This window comes from Saimiri boliviensis, chromosome 7 (genome assembly GCF_048565385.1).
Source record: "Saimiri boliviensis isolate mSaiBol1 chromosome 7, mSaiBol1.pri, whole genome shotgun sequence".
Taxonomy (NCBI): Eukaryota; Metazoa; Chordata; class Mammalia; order Primates; family Cebidae; genus Saimiri; species Saimiri boliviensis.
Window position 1 is genome coordinate 109,831,167 of NC_133455.1, and position 15,926 is coordinate 109,847,092.

Below are 15,926 nucleotides of genomic sequence, written 5' to 3' on the forward strand. Positions count from 1 at the left end.
GGTCCGTCCAATGACCCATGGGGATTATGGGAACTACAGTTCAAGGTAAGAGTTGAGTGGGGACACAGCCAAACCATATCACCTGGTATAGAGGCTTTTCTGTCTTCTTTTGTGTATATATAATATCTGTGAAGTTCTAGACTTTAGTAAAGTGTATGGTAAACATTTACTAAATGAGTAATTTTCTCTCTAGTTTTTGTTCCACAGTTTCAGGTAAATAATGAAATATTGATAAGAGGTAAAAATAAAACATGAAGTTTTAAAGTGGTAAAAATAAAATATGAAAAGTGGTCTATAGGAGATTAATTTTTACAGAAGTGGTAAAAATAAAATAAGAAAAAGCGGTCTACAGGAGATTCTGATCTAATTGAGACTGCGTTAAAGAGTTAACAGTTCAAGCTGACTGTGGTGGCTCATGCAGCCTGTAATCCTAGCTACTTGGGAGGCTGATGCAGGAAAATCACTTGAGGTTGGGGGTTCAAAACCAGTCTGAGAAACAGTGAGGCCCCGTCTCCACAGAAATAAAGAAAGTGAGACTGCCGTCTCTACAAAAGTAAATAAACATTTTTTTTTTTTTAAGTGCAAGTTAGCAGGAAGATCAAAAGGGATATTTGGGTCTACTTAATGAAGTAGATATGACTTACAGTAAATTGAAGAAAAAAAAGAAAAACTTGATTAGCACAATAATGAAACAAAAAACCAAAGCCAAGTGATCTGGGAGGTGACAAAGCAACTTTGAGGACATCTACCAACATCTTTGTGGAAGTGCTAGTCATTCATTTAACAGTTTTATTACAATATGCTACAGAAATTTCTTATATTTTACAGAACAATAAATTTTTAAAATACAGGGAAAAAAAGGATATTAAATTATCTTGAATTAATTTTGAACCATATGGACACAGAACAGCAATTATTAAATTGAATGAGTGCTGAGGGAAATGAACACAGGCAGAGTCAAAAGCAAAAAATAAAAAATCTGTATTTATGGTTATTCATCATTTCTTCAAGAGATGGACTCAAACTAACTGGCAAATACTTTCCAGGATGCTTTGGAAAAAACAAAAATCAATTAGGCTCAGAGCTTTCCTTAAAAGAGCTTACACTCTCTGTCTCTGAGAGAGAGTGCCAAGAGGATAAACACTGAAATACATTTGCTGTGTTTTATGACAGACATATTCTTGTGACAAGGATGGGCTTGCCATTCCTCTCGGTTTAACTCAGTTTTAGACTTCTAGACTGTAGGACTCTGACCTCCCTCTTGTGAGAGCATTTACTTTAGAAAACCTATTAACAGCAAATTCTTTTTTTTTTTTTTTTTTTTTTTTTTTTTGAGACGGAGTTTCGCTCTTGTTACCCAGGCTGGAGTGCAATGGCGCGATCTCGGCTCACCACAACCTCCGCCTCCTGGGTTCAAGCAATTCTTCTGCCTCAGCCTCCCGAGTAGCTGGGATTACAGGCACGCGCCACCATGCCCAGCTAATTTTTTGTATTTTTAGTAGAGACGGGGTTTCACCATGTTGACCAGGTTGGTCTCGATCTCTTGACCTCGTGATCCACCCGCCTCGGCCTCCCAAAGTGCTGGGATTACAGGCTTGAGCCACCGCGCCCGGCCCTCAACAGCAAATTCTTTCTCTGCCCCTCTGGAATATAGGTACATCTTCTCCCAGCCTTTAACTAGCTTTACAGTCTCACAAAATAAAATTTGAATTTTCAAATTAAAAAAAAGAGAAGATTTAAGTGAAGGAAGAAAGGATGGAAGGAAAGAAGAAAGGTAGGCCAGCAGGCAGGCCTATCTCCTAGTCTCTGTGGGCAGGTAGGAGCCCAGCTTTAGTAAGTACCAATTAACAGGCGGTTTAATCCCACTAGTCAATGCTCCCATAATGTCCTCCAGCACTTTTTCACTGGCTCACAGTAGCATTTAACTCCTCTCCCGCCTTTTGCTTCAACAGAGTTCTATTATCTGTCTCCTCTATTACAATAGTCTTCAATAAAGCCTTCATTGCCATTTTTAACAAATATCTGCTGCAATCTCTTTGATATGTCAATCCATGGCAACACTAAAGACTCAAACTGAAGAAAATTAGGTAGATTTTTTTTTTTTTTTTTTAAGTCCTGGTACCTGGGCTGGATCTAAGTAATGAGAATTAAATACACTGGGTGAAAAGGGGCCAGATATATTCCAAGTGAAGTTTGAAGAACAGGACATAGGCAAAAGTGTATGAAGCACAGGTCATGACCCCTTGTATCAATTCCTTATTTGAAAGCTTCCTAACAAGGGCAATAGATATAAGTGAAATTGAAATAAATTTGAATTCTTTCTACGAAAGTCAATAAAATACATTATATCAGATTTTTAAAAAGCAACTTAAAAATTACTCTTCTACCTCTACTTGTCTCTTTCTACTTTGTTTTTGTTATAGTTAAGTACAAATCAAATTCTGTTGAGAAATTTTTTACTATTAATATACTTTTAACCGAATCCTTTGAATCAAGAGTTACAAAGGACCCTGGCTGAAGGACAGGTTTGAATCACAGTTGTAGCAAACGCTCTTCAGTTCAAGGTGATTACTTAAAGTTACACATTGATGGCAGTACATTCATAGGGAAGCAGCTAACAAAAGCTCAATTTTCCTCTTTGTTCCTTTCAGGACAGTCCCCATGAGAGCAGCTGTTCTCTTATTAATACTGTTAAATGTTAGCAATAAACCTCTCTGGAATTATACTGAATAAGAAGGTGACGTAGAAGAAAGTTTGTACCAAATAAATTTGCGTAGATTAGAGTCTGCAGGTGGTCTGAAACATGCCTGTATTGAGAGCCAAATTGTTCAATACTGGAACCTTTTGAAAGCAGAACAAAGAGCCTTTCATTGCTCAAATTCTAAATGCAGCTTAGTACTTCATTAGAAACCTCTTAGTTCGCTGTAGGAATCTTTCAGATTTAATTATGAGGTGGGGTAAAAACCTTCTTCTCCTAGGATACCATATTGAAACATTTTATTCTGTGTTTCCTGGGACATCTCCAAGTTTTACAAACTACAGAAGTTATCTGTGCTTATTTATTTTTTTCTGGAACCTAAGTATTAGGCGAAGTCAAGGTAACCATCTTAGCCAATATGAACTCTGAAATTAAAATTACTGAGAGCCAAAAGCATTGAAGTTAAAAGTTAAGAAACCTGGTTTTCCTTTCTGGTTCTACAACCTTGGGATGTTATTTAAATTTCTGAGCCTTAGTCTAATCTTATGTAAAGTGAGGCAGCTAAACTGTTAAGGATCGATTCCCTCTTCATTTCTAAAATTCCATTACTCTAAGTGAGCAATATTTGGTAAATACTAATGCTGCTCCATATTTATCATTTTCTTGGCTGTAAAGAAATACTTTAAAGATAAGATTTCCAAAGCTACAGTATCAAATCATTGTGAATGGGATATTTTTCAATTTTAATATAATGTGGTCAGTTAACTTTTGGAAGGTATTAGCGAACAATCCAAAAAACTCTCATTCCTGTTTTAGTGAACTTGATAAAAATGGGAAGGTATGACAACTCTATAGAACAGAAAGAAATGGAATATGTGGCTATAAAATTTGCTGCTAAAGGTTAGGTTGACAAGCTGAGGCTGTTAAATCTCCTGGCCTGGGTCCTTCAATTCCCAGTGCCTGAATCTGCATGTCTGCATTTTCCATGTGTTTGAGTTCAAACAGCCGTAAGTCAGGGCCCCTGGGAACAAAGCTTTTCCAGAGGCTAAGCCGACAATACCTTCATTCAGTGGAAAAACTGTCTCATTCTTACGAAGACAGTAAACTACCTGGCTCTTTGAAATGAAAACAAATAAAAAGAGAAAACTAATACATGTTTATTAAATGAAAAAAAAAAAATGAATAAGTAACTCATGAATTCCAAGTCTTGGCTTCTGGCTCTGAATCCCAAGATCAATACAAACTTTCTAATGGAAGCCTTTTGACTTGAATCAGATAAATAAAATATAATTACTTTGACAGGAGAATACTGAAGAAAAACAACATTTATTTCCCCCATTCTGTAAAAAAATTAACAGATTGGCCAGATCTGACCTGAAGCTCAATTTGCAAAAATCTACCTCATCAGTTCATAATTGATAATGACTTCTTTATGTTTGCTTATATGTGCCTGCAACAGGGTACTTATATGAGGGCAAAATGAATCAGTACACGGTTAATCTCCTTACAAGATAGTTGGAATGAACCAAGTTGTGCATTTTCCTGACTGTTATAAAATAGGCACAAAATGATCAGAAAGTCTTTCATTGGTCATATTTTTGGTAAGGGCTTTGGGAATATTAAGATTGTACATTATCTGTAAAGGTAGACAGAAATCACACACTGTGTTCTCAGGAACACAGGAATAGTATCTGTGCAATGTCATTGGAGGGGTCCTGGATTTTTACTAATTATGCTATTAGTCACTATTTGTTTCATGACACGATAAACAGGAGAGTAGGTTTAGAGGCTTAAAGAAAAATGATTTTATAGTCGATTAAACTAAATAGGTTAGATTGGCCACATGATGCACTCCAGCCAATTAACAGATGTGACAGGTTCTCATTGTCACTGTTGCTACCACCCTGGTCCAAAGTCACAGTCCTCTCTCACTTGGATAATTTCAACAGTCTCCTAACTGCTCCCCCATGTCTACTCTTGCTCCCTTCCCAACCACAGCATATTCTCAGTAGAGCAGCTGAAGCAGTCCAGTTAAAATGTAAGTTGAGTCTACTGACTCTTCTGTTCAAGACCAGTGACAACTTCCCATCTTACTCAGAGCAAAAGCCAAAACCCTTACTGTGACCTATAGAGCCCTACCTTCCAAGCTTGTACAGGCCGACTTCTTTGTTGTTGCTGTTGTTTTGCTGTGTTTTGCTTTAGGCTTTTAGCATCTGAAGCTATGCTGTCTCTAGTGATAAGCAGAAAAGAGGGATGAGGAAGGGGCTTTATTGGCCCAACCAGAAACAGAAACAGAAACTAAGGACCCATGACTGTGTTCTCTTCCTTGGACACCTTGGCTCCCCGCTGCCTCTGTCTTGCTGCTCCAGCTATCTCAGTTCTCCTGCTGCTCCCTGAACACCTCACCCAAGGCACACCTCAGGACCTTTGCACAGGTTGCTTTCTCCTCTCCTTGGAATCGTCTTCCCACATATAGCCCCAGGGAGCATCCCCTTACTTCTTGCAGGCCTTTTCCTATCCCTGGTTATCTTACCTAAAATTTTAACCTATCTCTATAATATTTCACATCTCCCTCCTTTAATAAAAATATTTACTCTCATATTTATCAGTATTTATCACTACAGTAAATATTACTGTATCTAACATACTATAGACATACTGACTTGTTTTGTTTTGCTTAGTGTCTACCGATCCCACTAGAATATACTTCTATAAGGGCAAGGATTGTTTTTTTTTTTTTTTTTGGTCTTTTTTTTCCCCACAGCTTTATCTCTAGTACCTAGAATGATGCCTGGCACAGAGCAGGTTCTCAATCAATGTCTGTTGAATGAACAAATGCATACTACCTCCTATTCACATGGAGTTCCCTTAACCAAGCCAGTAAAAACCCATTGGCTTTAATGGTAACTGAAATTCCTTTCACTTGTAAATCACTAAGATACCCTGAAGAATAGACTTCAACTCTTTTTTTTTTTTTAACTTCACGGTAGAGAAGATATGGGTTGTGCCCATTTCTCTTTGTCGTGGAGGTGGCTGTGGAGTTAGCACAGCCAATGGAAAAGGAGTGAAAATTGAATTTGATGAAGATGATGGTCCAATCACAGTGGCAGATGCCTGGCGAGCCCTCAGGAATCCCAGCATTGGGGAAAGCAGCATCGATGGCCTGACTAGTGTATTGAGCACTAGTGGAAGCCCTACAGATGGACTCAGTGTTATGCAAGGTCCTTACAGTGAAACAGCCAGCTTTGCAGCCCTCTCAGGGGGCACACTGAGTGGCGGCATTCTCTTCAGTGGCAAGGGAAAATACAGCAGGTTAGAAGTTCAAGCCGATGTCCAAAAGGAAATTTTCCCCAAAGACACAGCCAGTCTTGGTGCAATTAGTGACAACGCAAGCACTCGTGCTATGGCCGGTTCCATAATCAGTTCCTACAACCCACAGGACAGAGAATGCAACAATATGGAAATCCAACTGGACATTGAAGCCAAACCAAGCCACTATCAGCTGATGAGTGGAAGCAGTACGGAGGACTCACTCCATGTTCATGCTCAGATGGCAGAGAATGAAGAAGAAGGTACTGGTGGTGGAGTATGATATATATTATTATTACAGATTCCAAAGTCTGGAATTTCTAGTATTATGATTCTGGGGAAGGGAGCTATCCATAATCAAACTTGGCAAATGATAAACAGACTTGAAGTACTATATTTCATGAGAAGCATAAAATTCATCTAAAGTAAGAAAGTAATCCAGGGAAAACACATTAGAACTAGATTTTAGAACTTACTTGGAGATTCATTATTTTCACAGGTTTCCTCTTCATGTGGTGCTGTTGCTTCTTCCTCCTCTTCTTCTGGGTCATCAGTATCTCCTGACTCATCGCTGTCTTCCACCCATTTTCCTGGCATTAGTCCTGCTGAATCATAGGAGTTGCACAGAGGCCCCACAATGTGAGAGATGAAGGATTCCTGAAGATTGGCCAGCTGAGGAGCAGAACGATCCATGAAGGGGCTTATGGGTAATCCAAGGCTGGCCTCTTCATCACCCTAGAAATACAATACAAGTCAAGTCAGCATTCACTTGGCATCTGAAATTTGTAAATAAGCAAAACCCCAGACATTAATGCACACGTTTCTTGACAGCTAAAAATCCTACCTCAATCGCTAGGATTCCTACAGAAAGACTTTGCTGCTAATTAACACTTTTGTGATCTTGAGGTTTTTGCTTTTTATCAAGGAGAAATACATGAAGTCTAAAGTCTTATGTAACAGTAGATAATATTTTTATCACACAAGTCAGTGTCTGTTATATGAGAATATAAATGCATTAAAATGTAATGGTGAGGCCAGGCACAGTGGCTCATGCCTGTAACCCCAGCAATTTGGGAGGCAGAGGTGGGCGAGTTATGAGGTCAGGAGTTCGAGACCTGCCTGCCCAATATGGTGAAACCCCATCTCTACTAAAAATACAAAAAATTAGCTGGACGTAGTGGCAGACACCTGTAATTCTAGCCACTCAGAAGGCTGAGGCAGAAGAATTGCTTGAACCCAGGAGGTGGCGGTTACAGTGAGCCAAGACTGTGTCACTGCACTCCAGCTGGGTGACAGAGTAAGACTCCATCAAAAAAGAAAAAAAAAAAAAAGCAATGGTGAGAATAATTATTTAAAAATATATAAATGTAGCCTATATTCATTTTTTGCCTTGGCTGTCAGAAAGCTTAAAAGAATTTATTGCTAAATTCAAGGGGTTTACCTTATCCCAGATTTTTTTGAATTATTAATATATCTTCTGTGATTGTGTGGTTTCTGATATTCTTATTTATCTAAACATTTAATAATATTACTGTATAAATGTTTTATTTTGACGTGCTTCCAATCTTTTTGAGCAGAAAAAAAGGAGATTTTTAAACCAGAGGTTACTTAGCAAAATTAATAAAGGAAATATCCCAAAATATCAGCAACAATTATGCCTAAGAAGTGGTATTACAATACATGAATTTTTCCTTTACTTTACATTTTTCTGCATTTCCACATTTCAGGAATGATTATTAATAAATCCCTTTCTTAAGAAAGGCAATGCGTTATTTTTTAAAAGCACAAACCTTTCATTCTGCATATGAATCCTACTTATAATAATCATAAAAGTTCATTCTAATCTCTGTTTAAATATGTCCAGTGACAGACAATTTAATACTATTAATAAGATGTCTCAGTCTATTTTTGGACACCTTTAACAATATAAGTTTCTTTCTGACATTGACCTGATCTCTACTTCCCAATGACTTCTATAGACTGGTTATAGTCATACCTTTTTTAGGGCAGTAGAGAGGGATCTAACTTCTTTTTATGAATCAGATCCTGTGCTAAGTATGTTATATAATTTATCTTCTTTAATCTCCACAGCAATGTTACGATTAACCTATTTCTAAATTAGTATGTCACTCCTTTAAATATCAGAAGATAGTTATATTTCCCCCAGAGAAAATATCTTCATTTTCTTCATGTGCTTTTCTGTCTTTTATTTCTGTCCTTTATGCATGCTTCTTCACCTCCACATTCTTTTTAAGAGTGGTTCACAGTTCCAAACAGGAAGGTTCAGGTGCAATCTGACTGGTGTAGGATAATGTCAGGAGGATCACTCCTGGCTTTTGTAATTGTGGTAGCTTTTTAAAAAGTCAGCTAACTCTCACATTATCATGTCAAATGAAATGCCTATTTCTTTTTAGCTTTTTCATATACTATTGTTATTAGTTTTTCTTACAAAAGCGAACTTAATTTAATATGTATATACATTTGAAGTACCCTATACATATAAACTATTCCATATATATTTAAACTACCTTCCATGATAATAAATAAATTTTTTTAGGAAGATAAGTGAACTTAATGTGATATGCATATACATTTAAACTACCATATACCTATAAACTATACCCATATACATTTAAACTACCTCTGTGATAATTAATAAATCTATAAAAGAACAGTATTTCAAGGAGCTTCCTAATGTCTGACAACTTTCTCAATTATTTTCTTTCCCCCAAATGCTTGCAAATAACTTTATCATAGAGGGTTAGATTATATGTTAGTCAAATGTTTACACATCACTTTTTATCTCCTGATCAAAATTGACAATGCATTTTCTGATCAAAGTATGAGGATAAAATAGAGAGATCATATTTTCACAGCCATTAGAGGCTTTGAGCAATTCATAGGCAACCTGTAAGTACAGACTGAGATATATTGAACAGTTGTCAGTTACCTGTTCATAAAATTCATTGACAATACCATCTGTCCACTGAAGATGAAGTTCTTTACATTTAGCTGGACCATTGATATCAGCCAACTTTATACACATTTGACAAACCAGTAGACGATCATTTTCATTGGTCCAATCTATTCCAACATCATCATTCACCTAGTTGAGACAAAGTTAAAATACGTTTTGCTTCAATAAAAACAAAAGTGGAACAGAAAACAAAAGAACATTTATTGTCTTCATATTATAGAGGGATCACAATACCAAATAATTGGGAAATTCCAGCTATTTTAAAGTGTTATTGGCCTATGTAAATTAATGGTAACAATAGTTCATCAGGAAAGTAAAATGATCAATTATGGATAAAGTAATAATTATGGGTGACAGGATGAGTATAGACAAAAATAATTTAATCATACATTTAAAAATCACTAAAAGAACATAAATGGATTGTTTATAACACAGTGAATAAATGTTTGAGGTGACAGATACCACACTAACTGTTATGACTATTATGCATTACATGAATTTATTAATGTAACCCTTAAATAGAAACACTATGTACCTACAAAAATAAAAATTTAAAAAATCATTAATTATTGTATTAGCAACTAAATGCTTTTTAAAATTGGCATATATAATCAATTACTTTTGTTTTTTATTTTTTTTTGAGATAGAGTCTCACTTTGTCTCTGAGGCTGGAGTGCCGTGGCGCAGTCCTGGCTCGCTGCAACTTGCACCTCCTGAATCCAAACAATCTTCCTGCCTCAGCTCCTCAAGTAGGTGGGACTATAGGTGTGCGCCACCACACCTGGCTAATTTTTGTATTTTTAGTAGAGATGGGGTTTTGCCATGTTAGCCAGATTGGTCTCGAACTTCTGGCCTCAAGTGTTCCATTTGCCTCAGCCTCCCAAAGGGTTGGGATGATAGGCCTAAGCCATTGCACTGGGCCTTATTCTCAATTACTATTAAAATAATATAGTTACAAATCATAAACATTTTTATAACTTAATATTTGGGCATTTACTTTTGAGGTATAAAATTTTGCTTCAACTTTTGATCTGTACTGCTGCCAGATAATTTATATAAATATGCCATAGAGATGAGAAAAAATTAAATGAAACCAAAACCACAATGACAGAATGTGTTATTCCTCTGTAGCACAAAACATAATCTATAAAAACAGGATCTTAACTTCTTGGGCATCTAGAATCAGATCAATATGTATATGTGCGCTTCTGGTTAAACATTTTATTGCATTCCATTTTCACATTTGACATATGAGAGTTGATAGTAACATGTTCTGTTCAACGGTTTGCTTCCATGATATCTTTCAATGTGTCTATAAAATGAAGACTGGTACAACTCTACTTACCTTGCTATTAAATTTGGCTACAAAGTCAAAGTGTTTTTTCAGGTCAGTGGCCAAAATTGCTTCAATGACGAGGAAACGGAAATGCTTAAATTCCACATGGTCAAGGTTAACTAAGAAGTTATACTCTGGCCGGGACATGAAAAGATTCCATGCAGCAGCTGCGTGGTGATTCTCCAAAACTGAACGATCGTTATATAGCACCGCCTAGGCAAATAAGAGACTTAATAGTTCAACTTTTTAAGAAAATACCACAAAAATTATGGTAATATGCAATGCTTCTGAAATTGCTTTTTAATCATACAAAAAGGAAATGTAATCATGTGACTCCTGCTTATAAAGAATCAATTATTACTATATAATTACTCTATTATTTCTCTTGATTAAATTTCCCTTTTTCATAAGATAAATTCCTTTCCTTGAAACTTTAGCAGAAACTCTTGTGAGGGGGCACTAGCCTATCTTAAAAGATACTTTAAAAAATTTTTTCTTTAGATTTCTTTGTAGGGTACAGGAATTTAAACATCAAAAAGATATACAAATAGAAAAGAAAGAGGAGGCAGGGAGACAAAGAAAAAAATTACATTCACATATATATGTAAATATAATTATACCAATACCTCAAGAGGTAACTAGGTTACTTTCTGTATCTGGCATGGCATTACCTCCTGTTAAACACAGATAGCTATTAAAAATAAATGGAATCCTCAAAGTGTCCATGATTCAAAACATTCCCACTCCACTCCATAGAAAATATTACATTTTTTCTAGGATTTGAAGATATAAAATGATATTTACTTGTTTGAATAATGTGGAGAGTAGTTTTATTAGAGAATTTTTAAAAAACACTGCCTACAGAATGCCTAAACACTAATTTGCAAGAGAGCCTATGGAGAAAATAAAAGACACAAGGACAAAAACAAAGCACTAAGCACTAAATATTAATATTAAAGTATATAAAAATGTAGACATGTAGAAAAATCTGAATGGCAAATTATCCTGGCCAGTGGATTTTTGCCTGTCTTTTAAAAAAAATAATTCTGGTGTATGAAAAACAAGTGGAAAAAAGGTAGATAATCAAGAAAAAATTATCAGATAATTTTTATTGTATATAGATCCAAGGGAAACTATAGAACAGACTATAAGATCAGCTGTGGAAAGGGGATACCAGTGGGACAGAAGAGGCAAAGAAGAAAACAGAAAAGTAACATAGAATGAAATTGGCCTCTAGATCTTATAGAAGAACAGAGGATCTCAGAATGTTTAGTAAAGGGTTCAGCCAATTAAATAAATAAGGGGCTATATTTGATTGTATAAATGGGCATGTCTAGATACTCAATGATGAATTTTTTACTTAGATTGAATTATACACCAAGATGAAATTTAAATTTATTCACTGCTTTTAGAATCTATGTTGAGGCAAAAATAATTTCCTCAAATGAAACAAATTGACGTTATAATTCTACCATCCTATAGATATGTCATAAGAATCATAATTGTTATGAATATATTTCAAAAAAATGATCTTTATATACAAAGAAGCCTTATATTCTTAGAAGTCCAAGAAATACTGGGTTATCTTTTCAGAAACGGGCTTTTGTATAGGTTGCCTTTTGTTTGTTGAAGGGGTCCATTAACATGAATTCAAATAGATTTTCTTCCTAAGAAGACAACTGAGAAATGCTTTCCATGGATAATGAAGTTGTGTACCTGCCATTAGTATCTCGGAAGAATCCATGGTTTCTTTTCAGAATGAAGAATTCATGGTTTTAGCATGGTCTCTGAGAATTTTCAGGTTTAAGACTATATATAGTTTGGCTTATATAAACTTCATGCCTATTATAAGTCACACTTTACTTTCTTGAGAAATCTTTAAATTATTTCTCCTAATCAAAATCTAAATATTTACCTGAGGAGCACTAGTTGCAACCAGGAAAGCGTTAGTTCTTCCTGGGTGATCATAGTCATGCATGGCTGCAGCCACATACAGTGCCATCAACTCTAAGGCAGGGATATTCCCAGACAGACATCCATATTTATCATCTGTCACATTATACGTTTTTGAGAATACATATCCCATATGTCCATGTGTAAATCCACTGTCAGAATCTGAGAAGAGAAAATGAGAGTCACAGAAATCTTTTTTAAAACTATTAAACTGACATCATTTGTCTTCACTTACTTTTTTTTTGAAAAAACACCCTTGCTCCCATTTCTCACAAAGGAGTGCAGATTCACTTCCTACATACCTGAATCACTGGTTGAACCATGATCATTAATCACAGTTGAGAGGCCTGGAATAGGTTGTGTAGTAAGATACCAAACAGCATGTAAAACATCAGTGGCATGGATTCTGTTATGATCTGTAATCAGTGAACACAACAGTCATCAATTTACGAACTCTGGGGTCCAAGAACTAAGAGTGCCATCTACTGGACAAACAGTTTAGTCCTAACATTTTACTATTTCCATGAAAGCCAAACTTTCTAGGACAAATATTCTTTGATTACTCTTCTATAACTCTGTAATATCCATAGTAACAAGAAAAAAAAACCCTACTTGTAACATTAATTATGCATGCTGATACCTGAAGTAGGAAAATCTGTGTCAATAGTTGACCACAAACTATGTATATAGGAAACTCACTGTGTAATGTTTACTCTTGTACTTATTTTCATGCTCCTGCATAAAACTGTGCAGAGAACCAGAATAAAAGTAATAGCTATGACACACTTCAACTAGATCAGACAGAATATTCCATCTCTGATAAACGGTACTCAAATATAATCTAAGAATAGAATGTAATACCATTTTTCTGTATCAATCTTAAAGCACTGCAATATGTAGATTATATCCACAAGCAAAATGCAAAGCCACAATTATATTCTCTGATCTAGAAATTCTAATTTGAGAATATAGTTCTAAGAAATACCTAAAATGAAAAAGAAAAACCTCTGTATAGTAATGTTGAAAGCTAAGCCATTTAGAAGAGTTAAAACCTATGAGAAAACCAGATTTACTAATCATATTGCCATCATCATGGGAAGGGGGTCATACTCCACATGTGCAGTTGAACTTCTTTCAAACCCTAACCACGTGCCCAGGGTGCCCTTGCCTTCTTTTTCTGTGCAGTTCTTCCAAGTCTTCTGTTTGTTTATCAGACCTCTCATAATACTTCACTGATTAGTATGCTTTATTCTAAATATACCAACTTTACATATTATATTTCTGCTAACCAACCATGATACTGTTTCCTTCTCTAGTATAATAGATTACATTTCTGCATAATACTTAACACAAGAAGAAGAGAGAAACAGGAGAGAACAAGAATGACAATAAGAATATGAAAGAAACACCTATACCCTAGTAAAGGAAGGAAGATGAAACCTATGGTCAATGTAGCAATTATAGCACCCAGGTAGGTGCTAAATTTCTGGCAGCTGTTAGGAATCGGTCTTTAAGTGATAATATGCAGCTAAATCTTAGGTAAACACCCTAGAAATTCAGTGGAGAGGTCTGGATGTAGGTTTGAAAAGATCTCATCAGAAAAGCTTAAAGAAACTCAACGCCGGCCAGGCACGGTCGTTCATGCCTATAATTCCAGCACTTTGGGATGCCAAAGTGGGTGGGTCATTTGAAGTCAGGTGTTCCAGACCAGCTTGGCCAACATGGTGAAACTCTGTCTCCACTAAAAATACTAAAATTAGCTGGGTGTGGTGGCAGGTACCTGTAGTCCCAGCTACTTGGGAGGCTGAGGCATGAGAATCACATGAACCCCGGAGGTAGAGGTTACAGTTAGCTGATTGCACCACTGCACTCCAGCCTGGATGACAGAGTGAGACTCTGTCTCAAAATAATAATAATAATAAATTTAAAAAATAAAGAAACTCAACTCCTAGCTTCCTGAGGAGCAAATAGCAAAACTTGTACACCTGTGTCTGTTGTAAATATGAATACTAATATTGTATGGCACTTCATAAAGAGCAACTTTATGAAGACCGGCATCTATATCCCTGAGTATAGACCATATCCAGTGATATAAGACCATTACCATTTACAAATAATTCACAGGCAACACAATTACAATCATATTTTATGTCTGTACTTGGGCTATTTATGAAATTGATCATACTAGAATTTTCTGGATTTCGGACAGGTATGTTTTAACTTCTGCTATATTTATTATCCATGCAAACTTGATTGAGTTACTTAAAATTCATTTCCTTATCTTAAAAATAAGATAGAGTAAAAAGCCTCATTTCTTTATCTTAAAAATATGAGAATAATACTACCAACTTTATAGTACAATTGTGACAATTACAGAAGGAAATATATTTTAAGGGCCCTGATACACAGTGAGCTTACAGTTTATGTAAATATTATTCATGTAAAATAAACTGTTACTGTAGAACAAGATAAAACTAGTATAGATCACCAGCTTTCTCCAAGAATCATTGCTGGATTTGTAAGAATAAAATAAAATCTCTTCTACACCTATAAGGAGGCAGAAGACAGAAATGAGACCTGGTATGGCAGGAAAATGGCGGTCTGGAAATAGGGTTCCACTTTTGGGAGGTAAGTTGGAAGCCAGCTTTTGAGTTAAATTATCTTCTCCTGTTGCAAGCTGGGAAGATTGCTATATGCCAGTAGTTACTACTTATATTATTATTGAAAGTCAGAGAAACCTGTGCATGAGCATAGCATTGCAGAGGTGGATGGCGGGGCAGTATCATAGTGTTTCCAGAGCCTGCTTGGGGTAAGGAAGTGATAACATCTATTCCAGGTGAACCCGCAGCTTTTGAGCTCTAATCTTCCCTGCCCTGAACCCACCCCAAGGCCTAGGACCAGAAAATTTTATAGGTAATATTTTTTGTTTCTGTTTTACAAACTTTCAACAAGCAAGCAATCCTAAGTAAATAATCTAGTGCTGAAAATATAAGACGAAAAGCTGCAATGAGGCTGGTACAATCTTGATTTAAAAGCTAGGTAAAGCCAGTATATATATTTTAAAATGTTTCTTTTGCTTTTGAGTATAGATAAAAGTACTAAATTAAGAGTATAGATTTAAAAGTACTAAATTAAAAAATCGCTAACCAAATCTAGCTGCTTAAATATATACATCTAGTTATATGTCTGTATATCTAGGAGAATAACACTGTCATCAATCACTTAGATTGAAGAATAGAAAACCATCTGTCCTGTTAGCAGTCAATAACATGCTTATTAATCAAATATTCACTTAGCATGTATTTAGTATTATGCCAAGTGCTGGCATCTCCACTGTTCTTGCCATTAACTCTCTGGTAACTCAACCCAAGAGCAAAGACACCCAGGAAAGAAGCCAGCAAGGTCAATGTAAGTTACTGGTTTCTATGTGATACATAAAAATGCTTAAAGATTCCTCTTCTTGTTCTGGCCAGGGTAAGCAACTGAGAAGGGTAAGAAATGCTATCAGAGTTATCATTGTTTTATCCTTATTATCATCATACCTCTTCCTTCATCTCCGCATTTTGGACAAATTACCCTAGTCTTCTCAATGCTGCCCTCACTCACGTGTCAACCCCATCGCCCTCTTTAATGACATATAGACGCACATGCAT

The 15,926-nt window shown here is 35.9% G+C and overlaps 1 protein-coding gene and 1 pseudogene across 6 annotated transcripts in view; one reads left to right on the top strand and one right to left on the bottom strand.

Annotated features, from left to right (window-relative positions):
- Positions 1-15,926, bottom strand: part of PDE3A (phosphodiesterase 3A) — a 316,302-nt gene that overhangs the window by 22,053 nt on the left and 278,323 nt on the right. For all 6 annotated transcript variants that reach the window (XM_074403199.1, XM_003934587.4, XM_074403200.1 and 3 more), the window contains 5 exons: positions 12,576-12,689; positions 12,236-12,435; positions 10,330-10,533; positions 8,958-9,113; positions 6,484-6,742 (listed from right to left, as the gene is read on the bottom strand). In XM_074403199.1, coding sequence (XP_074259300.1) covers positions 6,484-6,742; positions 8,958-9,113; positions 10,330-10,533; positions 12,236-12,435; positions 12,576-12,689 — 933 coding nt within the window. The remainder of the gene's footprint in view (positions 1-6,483; positions 6,743-8,957; positions 9,114-10,329; positions 10,534-12,235; positions 12,436-12,575; positions 12,690-15,926) is intronic.
- LOC141585034 (E3 ubiquitin-protein ligase RNF19B pseudogene) lies at positions 18-6,290 on the top strand (annotated as a pseudogene).